The sequence below is a fragment of the Pinus tabuliformis genome, chromosome 1_1, assembly GCF_031772625.1.
Source record: "Pinus tabuliformis cultivar Carrire ecotype Pingquan chromosome 1_1, CPIR1, whole genome shotgun sequence".
Classification (NCBI taxonomy): Eukaryota; Viridiplantae; Streptophyta; class Pinopsida; order Pinales; family Pinaceae; genus Pinus; species Pinus tabuliformis.
This window is the reverse complement of record NC_142297.1, coordinates 594,492,295-594,511,884: the sequence shown is the minus strand read 5'-3', so window position 1 is coordinate 594,511,884 and position 19,590 is coordinate 594,492,295. Positions and strand designations below refer to the sequence as shown.

The 19,590-nt window shown below is 40.6% G+C and overlaps 1 protein-coding gene across 1 annotated transcript; it reads right to left on the bottom strand.

Annotated features, from left to right (window-relative positions):
* Positions 1-1,424: 1,424 nt before the first annotated feature.
* Positions 1,425-5,713, bottom strand: LOC149214669 (uncharacterized). Its single transcript, XM_089389465.1, has 3 exons — positions 5,661-5,713; positions 3,699-5,609; positions 1,425-3,594 (listed from the first exon to the last, which is right to left on the bottom strand). Exons 1-3 carry the CDS (start codon positions 5,711-5,713, stop codon positions 1,425-1,427), a joined length of 4,134 nt encoding a protein of 1,377 aa, XP_089245591.1.
* Between the last annotated feature and the right edge of the window lie 13,877 nt (positions 5,714-19,590).

Sequence of the window (19,590 nt, the reverse complement as noted above, 5' to 3'; positions counted from 1 at the left end):
AGGGATACTGGACAGGATTGTTGTGCATTGAATTGCAATAGTTTCAGCTGGGGTAGTTTTGTCTGTAAAAATACATCTGTTTCTTGCTATCCAAACCCCCCAACAGATGATGGGGGGAAGGTTTCGCATATTCCCTTCTGAGTTAAGTCTCCACCATTTTTCCCAAGCTACAGGTAAATTTTCCCCTTCCCAGCTTAACTGTTTTTTTAAAAGCTTTTGCACCTCTCCCCATATACTTTTTACGAAAGGACAGACCAAAAACAGATGAGTGATGGTCTCAGAGTCAGCTATACATAAAGGGCATCTCCCCGGCCCTTGCTTGTATCTAGATTGGAGGATATCCCATGTTGGAATTTTCTTTTTTAGCACACACCAAAAGAACAACCTAGCTTTTTTTGGGCATTTTAGTTTCCACAGAAGTTTTGACCACCATTCTGGTTCATCCCAACCTTTTTTCGACATTAAGAATTTATAACCGGCCTTAGGGGAGTAGGCTCCTGAGTCTGCATGAGCCCATACCAGAAGGTCTGGTCTATCCTTTAATCTTACATTGGATCTGGAAAGTTCTTGGATGAAAGCCTGCCACTCATTCCACCAAAAGGTCTAAGCTCTAATTCTTCACCTGATTTCCACGCTTGCCCCCATATTGTGGACTGGCCTATTTTCTCAATCTGCTTCAGATATATGATGCCCTTTGATTCCAAGTGTCTGATCAGTCCTGGGGACAAAGCGAACAATTCATTGCAGCCAACCCATGGATCCTTCCCTATCCTCAAATTTTCTCCATTCCCTACCTGCCATGCCAATCCTTGTTCTATGATTTTAAACGCCTCAGTAGTAGCTTTCCATACCACTGAAACATTCCTTCCTTTCTTATTTGGGTTACGGATCCATTCTTCTAATGGTACAGGATCTATATACTTTCGCTTCACCACTCTCGTCCACAGATTCTCAGAATTGATGATCTTCCATCCAGACTTGGCTGCCAGGGAAAAACTAAAATCATAAAGATTTTTTATTCCCCATCCTCCCCATTCCTTTGGCCTTGCAATTTTCTCCCAAGCAACCCAGGGAAGAACAGAGTCCTCCTTTGATCTAGACCAAAGGAATCTGCTGCAGATCTTCTTTATCTTATGAAGAATCCCTTTTGGTATCCAAGTCAGGGCTGCCCAAAATACCGGCATGGCTTGCAACACAGAGTTTACTAGGGTCAATCTACCAGCTCTGGATAGCCACTTGTAACTCCAATGTGTGATTTTTGCTTCTATTTTGGCCACCAGCCAGTTCCAATCCTGCTTTTTGTATGCATTTGGCTTCAGCCAGAAGCCCAAGTACTTGAAAGGATTCTCCATATTAAATACCTCAAAGGGCAGGATAGAGGAAATCTGGATCTTTTCATGTTTATTGAAACCTTCCATAATTAACTAAGACTTTCTGAGGTTTATTTGCATCCCTGTGGCTTTCATGAACAAATCAAGAATGTTTTTTAGTTCTTTAATTTCATTCAAGCTCCCATTTGTAAACAATAAAATATCATCTACAAAAAGGAGGTGAGTAATGAACATATTTACAGCAACTTCCAAACCTTTTACCAAACCTGTTCTTCTGGCTTCCAGGATCAGTCTACTTAGACCCTCAGCCACTAGAAGAAAAAGCAGTGGTGACAGAGGACATCCCTGTCTCAGTCCCCTTTGTCCTTTGAAAAAATGTGATGAGGCCCCATTGATTAAGACTGCAAAACTTACACTGGTTACGCATCCCATAACCCAATTTATGAACTCCAGATTGAACCCCAGATGGGTTAACAGCATCCTGAGATATGTCCAACTGATCCTGTCATATGCTTTTGACAAATCAATTTTAATCACAGCCCCTTTCTTGTTTGATTGTCTAATGCTGTGAATTGTCTCCTGAGCCACTCCTATGGCTTCATGGATTTGTCGACCGTCTAGAAACCCAAACTGTTCACTTGAAATGCATTTGGACAGAATCGGTTTTAGACGGACAACTATCAGTTTTGCAATGATTTTATAAACACAGTTACACAGTGAAATGGGCCTGAAATCTTCAAAGGAATCCGGATCCTCCTTTTTTGGGATAAGGGCTATGAAAGTTGCATTAAAAGGAGAATAAATCTCGCCTTTCCTCCTCGACTCTTCCACCACCTCAGTTAGTTCTGCTCCAATCAATTCAAAAAAATGATGGAAGAGTTCAATGGTCCACCCGTCCGGGCCCGGGCTTTTGTCTTTTGCCATTGATTTTATAATGCTTTCCACTTCCTCCTTAGTCACTTCTCTGATTAAGTCTTCTGCTTCCTCCTCCTCTACAAACCGGGGAAAACATTGGGCTGTTCTGATCACTTCTACTAATGTTACCCCTCCTTGTTCAGTAAACAGGTTCTGAAAGTGAATCCTTCCCATGTTTGATAGAGACTCAAAAGAGGTGGCTTCTCTACCCTCATGATCCTTTAGCTTCCATATCGTGTTTGCATTTTTCCTCCCTTTTGCATAGTTATGGAAAAATTTCGTATTTTCGTCCCCAGCTCTTAACCAGATCACCCTGCTCTTTAGCCTCCATTCCTCCTCTCTGTCTAGTAAGAGTTTGCCTCTGCGTTTTTCAAGCATCATAATTTTTTCTTTTGATTCCTGAGTAGCATACCCATCTGCCTCAGGGTCCTCCAAATCCCGCAGTTCAGCATCAATTTTGGAGATTTCCTCATTCTGCTTTTGTTTCCTTACTTTTGCCCATTCCATGGTAGCTTTTTTAAGTCTTTTTAAGTTTTCCATGAAAAGGGACCCTTTGCTCTCCAAAGAGGTTATGTCCGGATGTCTCCATGTGTCCCTGAAAAGCTTATTGTAAGATTCCTCTTGCAGCCAGGAAGCATTGAATTTGAAAGGGGCCGCTGGCTTATGGGGAGGTTTTGATAATTCCATTAGGATGGGGAAATGATCTGAGTTCCCCCCCTCGCCCACCCATTGTCTGAACATTGGGATTCTGGATGCCAGGTCTTCGCATAAGAGGAATCGGTCCAGTCTCTTTGCCACTCTCTCCTCCCCTGCTCTTCTATTCCTCCAGGTAGGTTTTACTTTGATTAGGTTTACATCTATCAGGTTATGAGAGTGGAGGGCGTTTGAAAAGAAATCCGAGAGCGGGTCTTCTCTAGCTGAGGGACCCCATGCTTCCGCACTCCCCAGTGAAAAATTTAAATCTCCTCCTATAATCAAGTTTCTGTCTCTCAGCAGAGATTTTGACAAAAGGTCATTCCAAAAAGATTCCCTTCCCTGGCACGGCCCATAGATATTTAAGATCAAAAGTGGAAAGCCAAACTCAGGAGATTGGACCTCCATACCTAACGCATGAGCCATTCCCCAATGATTGATTATCTGCATCCTTCCTTCCCTGACACCAATTGCCAGGCCGCCCGAATGTCCCACAGAGTCTATAGCTAAGAAAACCCATCCTGGGAAAGAGATCCTAAGGGATGACTCCACCTCAGAACTTCTGCCTAGGGTCTCTTGAAGAAAGATGACATCCGGGTTGTAACGCGAAACTAACTCCTTAAGGGCCAGTTTTTTGGGTTTACTGGCTAAACCCCTGCAATTCCAAGATAGAAAGATCATTTGAAAACATTTTCAAGGGGATTTGCTGCTCTAAGCGCCCCAGGGATAGACATTTGTTTTCCGTCAGCCACATCATACTTCGCTTTAACCTGTGCTTTGGACAGGTTTGATTTCCTGCCTCTGGCCTTCCTTTTGAAAGCCTGAGACGAGGTTGGGCCTAGCCCACCAACCGGATCAGGGATTTCAAGCTTTTTGACATGTTTTTTGTCGAGAGATCTTAGGTTATAATGACACGCCGGGGTGGAAGGAACAGGATCCATCCTACTAAGAGAAGCATCTTCACAGTTCAGGTCAAGGGATGGGATAGCAGCAGTGATATTTTCAATGTTTAAAAGATCATCATTGCAACAATTATTTAGAGGAGAGCCAGATTTCAAGCAAGCATCTTTAGTTTCTGAAAATAAAGATGGATTACTTGAGTCTAGTTGCATACCATTTGGGTCTTCGACTGGGATGTCTGCGGCCTCATTGATGACCTCCTTTATTAAATTCTCCGGGCTGCGCTGGACCTCTTTTGCTTCTGGCGGGTCCTCTCCGGCCTGATCATCTAGGGCTCCTTTCTGGTTTTGGACCGCCTCCATAATATCCTCCTCTGATAGTATTTCAATTTCAGCATCCTTGTCTTTCTTCGATTTCTTCACCCGCTGCTCACCTTTTTTCTGAGTCCTCCTTCTGCGATTACCCAGCGGACAGTCCCTTGCCAGATGCCCATATTCGTGGCATCTGTGACATCTAAAAGGAAGATGTTCATAATCCAGCGGTTGCTCAAAAACGTATTCTTTATACTGTAGATTGATGGATTCCGCAAGGCCTTCTTTTGGATTTAATCGGACCAAGATCCTGGCCATGGCTCTTTCGTGGGTATGAAGAAAAGACATGTCTGCTTCCAGGAAAGTGCCAAGTAGGTTCCCTATCGATCTGAAAACAGACTCTACCCACAGGAAGGGAGGAAGACCAGGTGCCCTGACCCAAACAGGAAACTCATCAACCTTCTCCCTGTTCGCATCAAATAATGGCGACCACCTTTTGAAAAGAACTGGGCGATTCCCAAAGGCCCAATTTCTCCCTGCAACCCAATCCGTCGCTTCCTTGTTTTCAAATCTCACCATAAACCAACCCTTCACAAGTGCTGCAATCTTGAAATTTTTTACCGGGGCCTCCTTCCACTGTTGCTCTGCCCAATGGTTCAAGAATTTACCAGAGAAAACCTTACCTCTAGCTCTTCCCACTAGAGTGCATTCTGCCACCTCTAGAGCGTCCTCTACCTGTACATCCATGCCTAGGACTAAATTCCCTTCAATCTTTTTCTTCTTTAGGGGTTTCGACTTTTTCCTTTTTCCCCCAGTCCTCTCTTGCCCGGGGTCTTCCTCACTAGCTTGAGGTTTTGGGTCCGCCTTATCCAACTCCACCTGAGGTCCAGACTCGCTTTTATCTAGGGTTTTTCCGCCCTTGCCTGAAATAGCTGCAGGGAGTCCGCCTTCAAATCCTTCCTTTATGCCTGGGCCAAAACCAAAACCCTCTTCCGCCCAGCCAGCAACTGATTCCTGTCCTTCCTTCCCTAACTCCAGAGGTTCGCCGGGTCCTATACTTCTCACTCCAGCTCCCAAGCTGGGCTTGAGTGTCCCTTTTGCTATTAAAGGTCTGGTAATAGCCGACGAGCCACCCCCTTCCGTCACTACATTTTCCGGCTTTAAACCTCCTCCCACAGGCCTCCAAACTCCCTGGTTTGCTTTAAAATTTATGATATCTTCAAGCCCTCCAGATAGAAAAAACGCATTAGAGGGTGATTTTTCCTTACTTACTTGGGCGCCGGAGGGTTTTTCAGTCAGATGGAAGCCCTTCTCCTGAGGACCTGTAACTTTGACACCCCTTCCTCCTTTGTTATGCAGTCCGGCCAGCTCCAAGCTTTCCTCCAATAGACCTTTTGCTACTCTGTTGCTCCATGAACCTTCCACTGCGAAATCCACGGGTGCATCACTGCCAACTGACCTGAAAAACTTGACAATATTTTGGACGTTAACCTCCTTTCCTCAAACCGACAATATATCTTCCGGTGCAGGGTCTAGGTCAACTTCCTCTCTAGGTTTCACCATGGTAATTACCCTGCAATAAAAACGATTAACAGACACCGCTAACGGTCCGTTACCTGCAGCTCTTGCTAAAAACCGCCTGGGAATGTCAACCGCGAAAGCCCCAAAATGGTTTTACTAAATGGTGAAAGGTAATGCAAACACGTTCCGAGAACCCCCGCTGCTGAAACCCCAGCTGTCCCCTCCTAAAATGGCTAACAGTCAACTGCCTCGGTGTGAAAGCCAGCTGCCCCACCTCGTACCATCGTGTCTCCGTCAGCCTGCTTTTTCCCTAGTCTGCAGCATCCTAGGCCATCGGCCTAGGCTGCCCTGGTTCGACTCCTACGGCTACCAGCGCTCTCATCCCTCAGCCCTCTGCCTTCTCCTAAACTTCTGATTTTGATGTTCTGATACAGTGGTTTAATTATTACTTATAATTATAAATATGATTATTAATTTTCACTTCTTTTTTTTTAGTCTTAATTAATTTGAATAAGTTAAAATGCTTTATTGATAATTATAATTATTAATTATTTTTATTTTATTTTATTTTATGTTCACCCAGTGAAAATGTTAAACACTGCAACATTGCAGCCATTCTAGGCTCGAGAGCGCCTCTGCAATAATTATAATTATTATTTTATTTTTAAAATTTAAATGTTATTTTATTTTGAGTGCATCAAAATGTTATAGCATTTGTACCATACTGAGAGGAAGAGCATCTTTGGAGGCAATAATGATTTTTCTTACATAAAATTATATTATCATTCCATGTAAAAAAAATCCATTCCTTATCCACCTCACCCCTTTCAATTCATCTCTCTAAATAAAATAACCGTTCCCTTTCATAAAAAAGATTTGATCTCTCAAAGCTTAGTAGATGGAGAATAAAACTAAAGCTGTAATCAAGGAAAATTTGACAATATTTTAATAAAATCCTACGGGGATTTTTGTAAATCTAGGCTATAGCTATCAAATTTCAAGATTTTAGGTGCGCATAAGTTTTTGATGGTGTTGAATCCATTTCCACCATCAAAAACATGATTCAAACACTGCTATTGCAAGATTTCTTGAATTTTTTTTGCCCAACTTCTAGCTACTTTTAGTCATCTGAGCAATTCCTATAGACGACTGCAAAACTAAATATAAACAAATTTAATTATTAATTATAATAAATTATAATTATAACTATAATCTTTTTTATTATTATAATAAATTATAATTATTAATTTTTTTTTTGTATTTTATTATATTTTTATATAATTTAAACCCACATAAAATTAATTTTTTTTTTTTTTTTAATAATTTGATAAATAAAACATTATATATTATTGTCTGAACCATATTAAGCTGAATAGACTTGTCACACTGATTTTTCTTATATAAAATTATATTATCATTCCATGTCTCAACCATATTAACCTAAATACTCTTGTCACAATGGTTTTTCGTCTATAAAATTGTATTATCATTCCAGGTAAAACACTTCATTAGTTATGCAAGACATCTCACCTCTTTCCATTCACCTCAGTGATCTATAAACGATTATATTCACAATGCATATAAATGATGATATTCAATGTGTGAGAATGTGATTGTGTTATTCATATTTTTCACTCTTTTCACTTAATGAAAAACAAAACCAAAATGTGTGCTGGATCACTCTCGAAATTTTGATTACAACGATGTTCAGAAATAAAAAACTTTGAAAAAACAAAATCTTCGAGAATTCAGAATCTGATACACCGATATCTTTTTAACACACAAAATCAGAGTACCACTTTTATTTATATCGAAAATTCAACCTCAACTGTCTTAGCTTCCAAAATTTACACTCTGCGCCATTGTTGTGTGATTAAACCAGAGAGACTGATTCTGGCCGAAGATCATCACATGATGAAAATACAGAAAGGAAAAACCTCCACGGTTGAACGTGTGGATACAAAAACCCTACTCGATATTCACTGTAATCACATTATTGATTTCCTCTTTTTCATCTGGGCTTTGATCTGGTCGAACTTGTACACTTCGGGGATACTACTTGTAGCGGGGTCTGCAGAGTGGAGCACGACCTCAAACAAAGACTTTGGAGGCCCGTCAGGTTACCTACCGATTCTGGGAGCGTCAAGAGATTGAAGAACCCAGTCAAATCAAGACTTTGGAGGCCTGTCAGGTTCCCCACCGACTCTGGGAGCCTTTGCAGATTGAAGCAACCAAACAAGTAAAGAGTTTTGAGGTTCGTCAGGGTCCCTACCGAGCCTGGGAGCGTCTGCAGATTGGAACACCTGGTCAAGTAAAGATTTTGGAGGCCCGTCAGGTTCCCGAACGACTCTGGGAGCGTTTTCAAAGTGGAGCACCAGTCCAAGCCAAGACTTTGGAGGCCCGTCAGGTTCCCAACCGAGTCTGGGAGTGTTTGCAGATTGTAGCACGCAGCCAAGCCAAAACTTTGAAGGCCCCTCAATTTCTCGACCGATTCTGGGAGCGTCTGCAAATTGGAGCACCCAGCCAAGTTAAGAATTTGGAGGCCCGTTAGATTCCCGATCGAGTATGGGAGCGTCTACAAATTGGAGCACCCGACCAAGCAAAGACTTTGAACCGTCAGGTCCCTGATGGAGTCTGGGAGCATCTGCAAATTGGAGCACCTAGCCAAGTTAAGAATTTGGAGGCCCGTTAGATTCCCGATCGAGTATGGGAGCGTCTACAAATTGGAGCACCCGGCCAAGCAAAGACTTTGAACCGTTAGGTCCCTGACGGAGTCTGGGAGCATCTGCAGATTGGAACAGAAGGGCAAGTGAAGACTTTGGAGGCCCATCGATTTCCTGACCGAGTTTGGGAGTGTCTGCAGATTGGAGGACCAGGCCAAGCAAAGACTTTGGAGGCCCGTCAGGTTCCCGACCGAGTCTGGGAGCGTCTGCAGATTGCAGCACATGCGCAAGCTAAGACTTTGGGGGCCCGTCAGGTTGCCGACAGAGTCTGGGACCGTATGTAGATTGAAGCACGTGCATAAGTCAAGACTTTGGAGGCCCGTCAGGTTCCCAAACGACTCTGGTAGCGTCTGCAGCTTGGAGCACTCCAAGTGAAGAATTTGGAGTCCTGATAAGTTCCAAAATTCATTTGGAAAAGTTTCAAGATATCCGGTGTGCAGAACAATTTTACGACGCCCTTGAGCTTGTCAATGGAGTTTGGAACTTTTGAAAGGGAAGCATCAATATGCAATTCCCTCAATTGCAAAGGTGCCTGCAATGTTCACATGCATTATTAAAGAGAGTTTGAACCTCTACAGCGTTTTGTCATTGTGGTATATGATAACAAAAACTCAGTTCAACAAATTTTACAATATGAAAAAAAAGTAGATAGATCTGTTTAAAAAACGAAAAACAACACTATACGTGAGATTCATGTCGCCAGAGTCTTTTCAGTCGTCGCCCCTCTATATGCAACACTCTTAAATTCTTTAATGGAATCGAGCGAGGTAATGAGGACTTCGGACAACGCTCCCAACGGAGATATAATAGTGGTGGTGACTGTTCACTGCTCAATACTCGTTCAACAGAATGACTTTCAGCCCTAAGCAGTTGCAACCTGCTTAGGTTGCATCTGCCGGCAAGGTTTTCCAAAGATTGTTCAGGGCCATTTCCGTGAACCATGCTAATTCCACGCACCTGAATTGTTCACCCAGAGCTGTTAGAAACAAGATTGAAAACATTGGGTGTTGAAATACTAATTTCAACAGCTGCGTTTATTTCTGAAAACTGCCTGAGGATTCCCCGCACTGCCGTTCACGGAAAGGTGGTATTTTTCGAGGGGGCAGCGAGCATATTCAACAGCTGACACGTGCCTGAGTGGTTTTGCAAGTACAGCTTTCCCTGACGGGTAAAATTCAGTCAGAAGGGCCGTGCGATATTGCTGACAGCCGTAGGATTAACGTGGAGTAAAATCCACGGTTAATAAAAAAAAACATATCGCCATACTAAAGTAATTAATGTAATTTATTTCGGTCAGTAAATGTAGGTAAAAGATTTTAATTTTATTATTTTTATTAATTCACGGGTGTAATTTTTTTTTACGGCACAAGTCAAACAAAAGTTATGTTCTGTTGTTCTTTTTTTGTTGAGGGTATTGTAATATACGCAGCAGTGTGAATGTCCTGTGTTTGTTGAGAATGAAAACCCAATACGCAGCAGCGCGTATGTAAGAAAAGTTTTTACACACAGCAGTGTAAACTTATACAACAAAAAAAACTACACAACAGTGTTGATTTTTTTTAGAGACAGAGTGTTTTGTAATGCACAGCAGTGCAAAGACAGTGAGTTAATTTTTAAGCAGAGACAGAGTGAAATTTTTTTTGGAACTGCATCTGAAGAGTTCTTGGTGAAATCCCTCTGTGAGAGGAAGAATTTTGTAACAGCAGTCTTGTTAATGAATACAAAGTCTTTTTAGTGTGTGAAACTCTGTCTTCCTGAGACAATTTTTTTTCTTTGTTTCTCTGTGTTAAGAAACAGAGCATTTTTCTCTGTTCATTTTTGTTCTGGAATTATCAGAAATTCCCAACATGGTATCAGAGCTTGTCCAGGCTCTTTGAAGGTGTCAAAGAAGCTGAAGGAAGGATTTCTTGTTGCAGCAGCTTCTCTAGCAGAGTGAAGACTCAGTCAAGAAAGAATCCATGGTATTTCTCAAGTTAGATTTTTGTGTTACTGTTGAGGACGGTCAGTTATTTTAAATACACAGTCAAGTATTTTGAAGCATAGTTAAGAGTGCAAGAATGTCTAGAGCCATCACTAGCATGGGTATCTGTAATACTCAGCTCCCACAATTTAATGGAAAAAACTATGACTATTGGGCAATAACTATGAAAGCTTTGCTTGCTTCCTAAGACTTATGGGAATTTGTTGAGGATGGTTTTAAAGAACCAGCAGATGAAGATGAGTTTAATGATTTAACTCAGGCAGAGAAAGAGCTGTTAAAGAGCTGTAAGAAGAAGGATTCTAAAGCTCTGTACTTTTTGTATCAAGCAGTGCATGAGAGTGTGTTTCCAAGGATAGCAGCAGCTAAGACATCCAAAGAAGCATGACAAACTCTTAAGATAGCCTATCAAGGCATGGAGAAAGTGAAGACAACAAAACTACAGTTGCTGAGGAGAGATTTTGAGACTCTCTGCATGAAGGAGTCAGATAATATTGACTCATTCTTCACACATGTGATTGGTCTGGTCACACAGATAAGGTCTCATGGAGAAATTCTTGAAGAAATGTGGATTGTGGAGAAACTATTGAGGATCCTACCCTCAAAGTTCGATGTGATTGTCATCACCATAGAAGAGACAAAGGATCTCACAAACTTCTCAGTTGATGAACTACATGCATCACTAATAACACATGAGCAGAGATTGAGTAGAAATGAAAACTCATCTCTAGAGCATGCCTTTAAGACCCAGATGTTCTTTGGAAGAGGAAGAGGTCAAGGCAGAGGAAACAAGAGAGGAAGAGGCAGAAGCCAAAACAAAGGTGGAAGAAACAGTCCAGCAAATGTGCAAGGAAGAGGTAGCAATCTAAATTAGAACCAAGGCCAAGGCAGCAACCAACAAAGTGGACAACATCATGCTCAAGGACAAAGGTATGATAAATCCAATGTCCAATGTCACTATTGTAAAAAATATGGGCATTATGCAAATGAATGTAGGAAGAAGCAGCATGATATGAATAATAGAACTAGTGCAAATTTCACTAGAGAAAATATCAGCCAAGATAATTTGTTTTTAGCATATGATATGGTTGAAGCAAAGAGTGAAGATGTATGGTTTCTAGACTTTGGTTGCAATAACCATATGACAGGAAACATAGCCCTGTTTTCTATGTTAGATCAGAGTGTGAAGTCACAAGTCACACTAGACACTGATAGTAAAGTTTCTGTTATGGGAAAAGGAGAAGTAAAAGTCTTAACAAGGAAAGGTGAAAAGAAAACCATATCAGATGTTTATTATGTTCCTGGAATGAAATGTAACCTCTTAAGTATTGGACAGCTTGTTCAAAAGGGGTACAATGTTTTCTTTGTGGATAATGTATGCACCATGATGGATAAAACACCCAGCAAACAATGTATTGCTGAAGTGAAGATGATAAGGAACATGATGTTCCCTCTCAGAATGAAAGAAGATTTAAAAAATGGAGAAGAAATAGCATCAGTGACACAAGAGGCTTTTCAAAGTGAACCAAAAGATGAAAATTGGTTATGGCACTTGAGATTTGGACATCTCAACTTTGGAGGTCTTAACTTATTGAATAGAAAAGGAATGGTAAGAGGATTACCATTGATAGAGAAACCAGATAGCCTTTGTGAAGGTTGTATCTTGGGGAAACACAGAGAAAGTTTTCCATCAGAGAAAAGCATAAGGGAAAAATCACCCTTAGAGATTGTCCACTCAGATTTATGTGGACCGATGCAAACTCCATCACTTGCAGGGAGCCACTATATACTAACATTTATTGATGATTTTACTAGAAAAACTTGGGTTTATTTCCTGAAGAACAAAAGTGAAGTGTTTGAAAAATTTTGCAATTTCAAAGCACTTGTAGAAAACCAAAGTGGGTTGCATATCAAAGTTCTAAGCACTGATAGAGGAGGTGAGTATATCTCCAAAGAATTTCTACGTTTTTGTAGAGAAAATGGAATTCATAAGCAATTTACCACTAGGTACACTCCGCAACAAAATGGAGTTGCCGAAAGGAAGAATAGGACAATCATGGATATGGCGAGGAGTATGTTAAAGGCAAAGCATTTGCCAAATGATTATTAGGCTGACGCTGTACACTATGCAGCGTACATTTTGAATAGATGCCCTACAAAAGCAGTCATGAACAAAGTACTGGAAGAAGCATGGAGTGGGACAAAGCAAGGAGTCACCCACATGAAAGTTTTTGGATGTGTGGCTTATGCACACATTCCAGATCAACTAAGGAAGAAGTTGGACAAAAAAGGGGAGAAATGTATTTTTATTGGATACAGTGAGGAATCCAAAGCTTATAGGTTGTATAACCCATCCACCAAGAAGCTTATTGTGAGTAGAGATGTTCAGTTCATTAAGGAGGAAGCTTGGAATGGAAGCATAGAGAAAACAATGAATGTTAAAAAATCTTTGTCACATGATGAAGATGATGAGGAGATGGCTGAAATATATCCCCAAACAGCAGCACCAACACAAGGGTAGCAAGAGACACCCTTGAGGAGAAATGAAAGTGCTTCTCTAAGCACACCACAAGGAGGAAATTCAAGTGCTTCTTCAAGCACTTGTACACCAAATGAAAGAGGTAAGAAGTTCAGAAACTTAAGTGACATTTATGAACAAGAGGCAACAAATGAAGGTATGAATTCTTTGTTTGCTTTATATTGTCATGTTGATGACCCTGTTCATTTCGAAGAAGCAATTAAAGATAGGAAATGGATAGAAGCTACGGATAAGGAGATCAATGCCATAGAAAGAAACAAGACATAGGATTTAGTTGAACTACGAAAAGGAAAGGAAGTCATTGGAGTTAAATGGGTCTACAAGACCAATAGTAACACTTAAGGCAAAATAGAAAGACACAAGGCAAGAATTGTTGTCAAAGGATATAAGCAGCAGCATGGGAGAGACTATGAGGAAACTTTTGCACCAGTTGCTAGAATGGAAACCGTGAGAGCAGTGCTGTCCATAGCAAGATAAGTGGGCTTGATTGTGGGGAAAACTCCACAGTTAAGCGCGCTTGAGCCAGAGGAGTTCTGGGACGGGTGACCTCCTGGGAAGTCCTGGTTACCGGGTGCAAGCCCCGGAAGTGATGATTGATGCTATGTGATTCATTTCACTAGTTTCAATCCCACTTCTTCACCTCTGTGAGCATCACCCGATGCAATGAGTGCTAACTGAACTATTCAAAAATCATGAGAAATTAGTCAGTTACGACTACCTCTCATGGAAATGGTCATACATGAATGACTTACTTAACGCAGTTGAATCCCAAAATGATATCTAATATAATGCACTGCGTAAACCCCCATACTTAAATTCAAAAAGAGCCAAGGGATCTCTACTTGAATGGTTCATGAGGCACAATACTTGCTAAGGTTTTGAAAATGGGGTAGCAAGCTAAGTGGGCTTGATTGTGGGGAAAACTCCACAGTTAAGCGCGCTTGAGCCAGAGGAGTTTTGGGATGGGTGACCTCCTGGGAAGTCCTGGTTACCGGGTGCAAGCCCCGGAAGTGATGATTGATGCTATGTGATTCATTTCACTAGTTTCAATCCCACTTCTTCACCCCTGTGAGCATCACCCGATGCAATGAGTGCTAACTGAACTATTCAAAAATCATGAGAAATTAGTCAGTTACGACTACCTCTCATGGAAATGGTCATACATGAATGACTTACTTAACGCAGTTGAATCCCAAAATGATATCTAATATAATGCACTGCGTAAACCCCCATACTTAAATTCAAAAAGAGTCAAGGGATCTCTACTTGAATGGTTCATGAGGCACAATACTTGCTAAGGTTTTGCAAATGGGGTAGCAAGCTAAGTGGGCTTGATTGTGGGGAAAACTCCACAGTTAAGCGCGCTTGAGCCAGAGGAGTTTTGGGATGGGTGACCTCCTGGGAAGTCCTGGTTACCGGGTGCAAGCCCCGGAAGTGATGATTGATGCTATGTGATTCATTTCACTAGTTTCAATCCCACTTCTTCACCCCTGTGAGCATCACCCGATGCAATGAGTGCTAACTGAACTATTCAAAAATCATGAGAAATTAGTCAGTTACGACTACCTCTCATGGAAATGGTCATACATGAATGACTTACTTAACGCAGTTGAATCCCAAAATGATATCTAATATAATGCACTGCGTAAACCCCCATACTTAAATTCAAAAAGAGTCAAGGGATCTCTACTTGAATGGTTCATGAGGCACAATACTTGCTAAGGTTTTGCAAATGGGGTAGCAAGCTAAGTGGGCTTGATTGTGGGGAAAACTCCACAGTTAAGCGCGCTTGAGCCAGAGGAGTTCTGGGATGGGTGACCTCCTGGGAAGTCCTGGTTACCGGGTGCAAGCCCCGGAAGTGATGATTGATGTTATGTGATTCATTTCACTAGTTTCAATCCCACTTCTTCACCCCTGTGAGCATCACCCGATGCAATGAGTGCTAAGTGAACTATTCAAAAATCATGAGAAATTAGTCAGTTACGACTACCTCTCATGGAAATGGTCATACATGAATGACTTACTTAACGCAGTTGAATCCCAAAATGATATCTGATCGTAAATTTATTTTATATATATATATATATATATATATATATATATATATATATATATATATATATATATATATATATATATTACCATATAATTAAGATGAATGGTATGGCGGTTGAGTCAAAATGCACAATGAGGGGACTTCAGGGTTTTCGGATGGCGGCCAGTCAACCAATGGATGGTATTGAGTAGGTATGGGGAACCGTAGAAAAAAATTTGGGAACCAATAAAATACCACTCAGTTAAAGTCGAAGTCACCCATGAAAAGCCAATAACACATCACTACATAACGAATATAATATGCAATTGTCTATAATGCGACTTTTTGGAAGCCTTTCTGGTGGGTTTTTCTGGTCAAAATCTGGTAGAAATTTATTGGAATTGCAAGTTTGATAGCTAGCTTCTGCACAATCAAAGCGTCCTAGAGATTTTTCAGGGTGCTGAATCCAAATATGCAGTTAAAAAACCATTTTAACTGCAACAAATCAAGATTTAACCTCAATTTCTTCCGCCGGATTTCGTCACCGGAATCTCCAAAAAGTCGCATTATAGACAACTCCATATAATATATGATGTATAATGGTGTTATGTTTGCAAACTCCAAGGGATCATATTTATTTAACAATCTATATAATAATATTTAACTAAAAATAATATTTTTTAAAAAGCACGATGATTTTGAATGTATATATTGTAAAAAGAAAAAAAGAATGTATGTTATTTTTTTATTTTTTATTTTATTTCATAAACATTTATTTAGAAGTCACACAGAGTTGAAATTTCGTTCTGATACCAGGGAATGTGGAGGAATGATTGAGAGATATGGAGGAGGAAGACGGACACGGATGAAAAGCTAGGGTTTTCAGGCTTCTGCAGTTGTTGAACTACATGGATGAGTGCAAAAGAGGGAGCTCCACTCCCTCCTACAAGCAAGTTGTGGCCTGCTAAGGTAAGAAACCAATAGAAAATGTCAGAGGTCCTTTAGAAGAAACGAAAAGAAACATGGAAGAGGAGCAAGATGGTACCAAATCAAAGGAGAATAATAGCACAAAAGAAAATGAAGAAGAAGACAAGGAACAGAGAACAAAAAACAAAGCACAGAAGGGACCATGTAAACCCAACGTTAAGGTCACACCCATAGTAGTTTTAAATGATCCCGCTCTGCAGGCACACAAGATCCACATGAGGACATATTGCTATCATTTGTAAATTCATGCGACTATGGCCCACTGAAAAATCTTTACAGACATGGATTAAATACCACTGGAAACCAAAAGGAAGCATAGACTTACATCTTGGGTCAAAGGGTTTCTTCACTGTGGTCTTTACAAATATTGAAGATAAAGACAGGGTGTTTGAAGGAGGGCCCTACTTCTATGCAGCAGCAGGCCTCTACATGCGACCATGGATGATGAATTTTGTCCCGGAGCGAGAGACTTTTACTTTGGTCTCGATCTAGGTAAGACTCTACTCCCTACCTCTTGATTACTGCCAAACTGAATCGTTATCTACCATAGGAAATAAATTAGGGCGTTTTGTCAAAGCTTCTGAGGCCACCAGAAAGGGAAAATACACTTCCTTTGCAAGAATATGTGTGGAGATGGATTTCTCTGGAGCCCTACCGGATGAGGTCATCTTGGAAGTTTTTAGATGAAGAATGGGTGCAAACAGTAGCTTATGAACATATTCCATTTAGATGCCACAAATGCCATGAGCATGCACACTTATTCAGAGACCGCCCTTTCAGTAAAATAGAGAACAAGAGTAAAGCTAACACAATGAAAGATACTGAAAGCTTTCACAAAGTGGTACATAGAGGAAAAAGGGGCAAAAGGGGGCCAATGCAGCATCAAACAGAAGGGCAACAGACCAGTCAAAATAGGTTCCAAGTACTCGAAGAATAAGAAGTGATAACAAAAGTAGATCAGGCAAGGGAAGGAAGTCTAGTGGAGAATGAGAAAGAAGAAGACAGTGAACAAACACATGATATTAATAAACAGAAAGAGCCAATGATGAGCAATGCAAAACTGGAGATGGACCAAGAAATGACCCAGAGTGAGATGGAAATGGAGGACCACGAACTACAGGAAATTCTTGATAGAGAACACCTAGATCTGGAAGGGTTCTTGAAACAGGGAACCATGGGAGGGGTAGACTCATTACCTCAAGAAGAGTTCAATAGAGTACAGTAGTTGTTCCTATCAAAAATTCAAGCAAAGGGTTGGAAAGGCAAAGAAACAATGAAAGGCAGGGTAACAAAGGTGTGAAAACTATGAAAACCACACCAGGATTAGCACCTAGAAACCTAGGAAAGAAAAGAGGTAGGAAAAAGAAGAACAAGCTATTAATGGAATGTGAAAATCTAATGATAGATTCAGGTAAGATGAAAGAACTAACTAGCTACTCCATTACAAATCTTTAATAATGAAGTTCACATCTTGGAATATCAGGGGTCTAGTTTGTAAAAGAAAACAAAAATTACTTAGTAATAGAATGAAACAAGAAGCTCCAGATATGATCTTCATCCAGGAAACTAAATGTTCCATTCAAAAATTAAAAGAAATACATAGCAAATGGCTCAATCGATTTGAGTTTCTAGAAGTCAAAGCAGAGAATACAACAGGAGGCATACTCACTCTTTGGAACCCCCAAAAGATTGGCATTATAGATGCTAAGGCATTTAGGAATTATTTATCATTGGTTATTCAGCCTGTGGGAGATAGGGAGACTTATCTGGTAATGAATGTTTATGGCCCTCAAAGGATGGATGATAAACTCAGGTTTCTAGATTCTCTTGTGGATCTCAGAGACAGACATGGAGGAATACCATGGATCATGGGTGGGGACTTCAACATGATCAAATCAATTTCAGAGAAAAAAGGGGGAACCAAAACTTTAAGCGAAGACTCTTCAGCATTTGAAACTTTTATAGATAATATGAAGCTAGTTGACACTGATACGAGTAATGGTCTCTTTACTTGGAACAATAAAAGAGGAGGAGAGTCTCAAGTAGCCTCAAAATTAAACAGATTCATAATCTTAGAGGACCTTATGCTCATCGACAAGGAAATGATAGCAAAAATTCTCCCCTTTGGAGGCTTAGATCACTAGTCGGTTCAACTTGAGGTTCAGGGCATTAGTACCCCTAGGAATAGACCTTTTAGATTTGAGAATATCTGGCTCACCCACCCATATTTCATCAGCAACATTGCAAATTGGTGGTCAGAAGATTTGCATATTTAGGGTACAAGAATGTTCCTTCTACACAAAAGACTAAAGCACATCAAGCTCAGGATTAAAGATTGGAACAAGAATGAATTTGGCAATATTTTTGAAGCAAAAAAAGATGTTGAAAATACAATGCAGGAACTCAACCAAGCCCTTATCATGGATGGCTTTGATAAAGCCATAAATGATCAAGTCACCAAACATCATCAAGACTGGGAGAATTTATGTAAACAAGAGGAAATATTTTGGAGACAAAAATCTAGAGTTCAATGGCTAAAAGAAGGAGAGTGAAACACTAGATTTTTCCATAGATCCACCATGGCGAATAGATCTCATAATAGGATCTATTCGATCAAGGATGAGGGAGGTCATCTACTTAATTCCCATGAAGATATAGAAGTTGTGTTAGTTCAGCACTTTCGAGGTATAGCAAAGGAATCCATCTCAGACAGAGAGCATTTTATCAAGGACTTAACAAGACATATACGTAGGCTAGTATCTAGAGAGGATAATTTCAACCTTCATAGGCCAGTGACTGAAGAGGAGGTTAGTGAGGTCATCAAAGAAATGCAGAATGGTAAAGGGCCAGGCCTTAATGGTTTCAATGTGGATTTCTTTAAAGCTTTTTGGAATATTGTTAAACATGATATTCTGAATGTAGTGGAAGATTCCAAGATGAATAGAACTATTTTGAAGGTGCTCAACACCTCCTTCATCTCCCTGATCCCCAAACAGGATAATGCTCAATTCCAGACAGGTTTAGACCCATAGCTTTGTGCAATGTGGTATACAAGATAATATCCAAGGTTGTTGCCAATAGACTCAAACCTCTTCTTCCTACTCTAGTTCTGTGGAACAATCTGGTTATGTGGAGGGCAGACAAATTCTCAATAACATCATTCAGGTGCATGAGCTGGTGCACTCATTGACAAGCAATAGGAAGGCTGGAATGATCATGCAATTGGACCTAGCCAAAGCTTATGATAAGTTGAATTGGACCTATATCAGGAAGGTCCTTATTGCTTTTGGGTTTGATCATAACTGGGTAAGATGGGTCATGGCCCTGGTAACTTCTTCCAACTTTTCAATTTTGGTTAATGGTTCTCCCTCCGAGACTTTTATTCCTTCAAGAGGCCTCAGGTAGGGAGATCTGCGCTCTCTCCCTTTGTCTTCATCCTTATGATGGAAAGACTTGGTTGGTTTATCAAGCATGCAAAAGAAGTTGGTAAGATCAAGGGTCTCCAACTTTCTGAGACTAAACAGGCTTTGACTCATCAACAATTTGTTGATGATACTATGCTGCAGGGAATCCCCACGGTCAAAGAAGCACTAGCGTATAAACAAATCTTGAGTGACTTTGCCATGGCTACAGGTATGGAAATTAATCTCTCAAAAT